Source organism: Saprolegnia diclina (assembly GCF_000281045.1).
Source record: "Saprolegnia diclina VS20 unplaced genomic scaffold supercont1.23, whole genome shotgun sequence".
NCBI classification, from domain to species: domain Eukaryota; phylum Oomycota; class Saprolegniomycetes; order Saprolegniales; family Saprolegniaceae; genus Saprolegnia; species Saprolegnia diclina.
This window is the reverse complement of record NW_008246090.1, coordinates 697,032-697,643: the sequence shown is the minus strand read 5'-3', so window position 1 is coordinate 697,643 and position 612 is coordinate 697,032. Positions and strand designations below refer to the sequence as shown.

General features: G+C 57.2%; 1 protein-coding gene across 1 annotated transcript; it reads right to left on the bottom strand.

Moving 5' to 3' along the window:
* Positions 1–3: 3 nt before the first annotated feature.
* Positions 4–325, bottom strand: SDRG_08028 (hypothetical protein; the record flags this gene model as incomplete). Its single annotated transcript, XM_008613896.1, has 2 exons — positions 4–202; positions 258–325. The coding sequence occupies 2 exons, from the start codon at positions 323–325 to the stop codon at positions 4–6; spliced, it is 267 nt and encodes an 88-aa protein (XP_008612118.1).
* Between the last annotated feature and the right edge of the window lie 287 nt (positions 326–612).

Below are 612 nucleotides of genomic sequence, written 5' to 3'. Positions count from 1 at the left end.
TGGTCATGCCACGTACGAGAGGTTGATGTTGGCGGCGCGAAGGTCGCGGTGCAAGACTGGCACTGGCTTGCTATGCAAGTACTGCATGCCGCGGGCCACGTCCAGGAGGATGCAAAGTCGCTCGAGCGCTGAGAGTGTATTCGTGTCATTGGCCAAGGCGTTGGCGAGGCTGCCGCGCTCTGGCTTTTCCGTGATGAAGGATCTATGAGGTGGTTGTCATGAATACCTCCAAGCATTGATACTCAAGTCAAACGTACACTGAGGTCGTGTCCGAGCTGACCCCATAGAAGGGTACGATGTTGGGGTGGTGGAGGCTCATGCACATGCGCGCGACTCGGTTCACTTCGCGCACTTTGGCGTCGGTCGGCGCAGAGATTTGCTTGGCAATGACGCTGGCGCCACAGTACGTTGCATCAGACACAGAGGTCCACAGCGGGCTCTTGTGCAAGTCTGCGTCTGCCACGAGTGTAAGGTGCGCCGCTGGCACGTGGAACGGACGGGGCAGACAGGCTTGGATTTCAGTCGAAAAAGGAGACTCTACTGTTGGACTGGAAGCATCCACGTGTTCTGTCTTGATGCGTTTAGCTGCATTGTTCGAGGCGGTAGGCGATG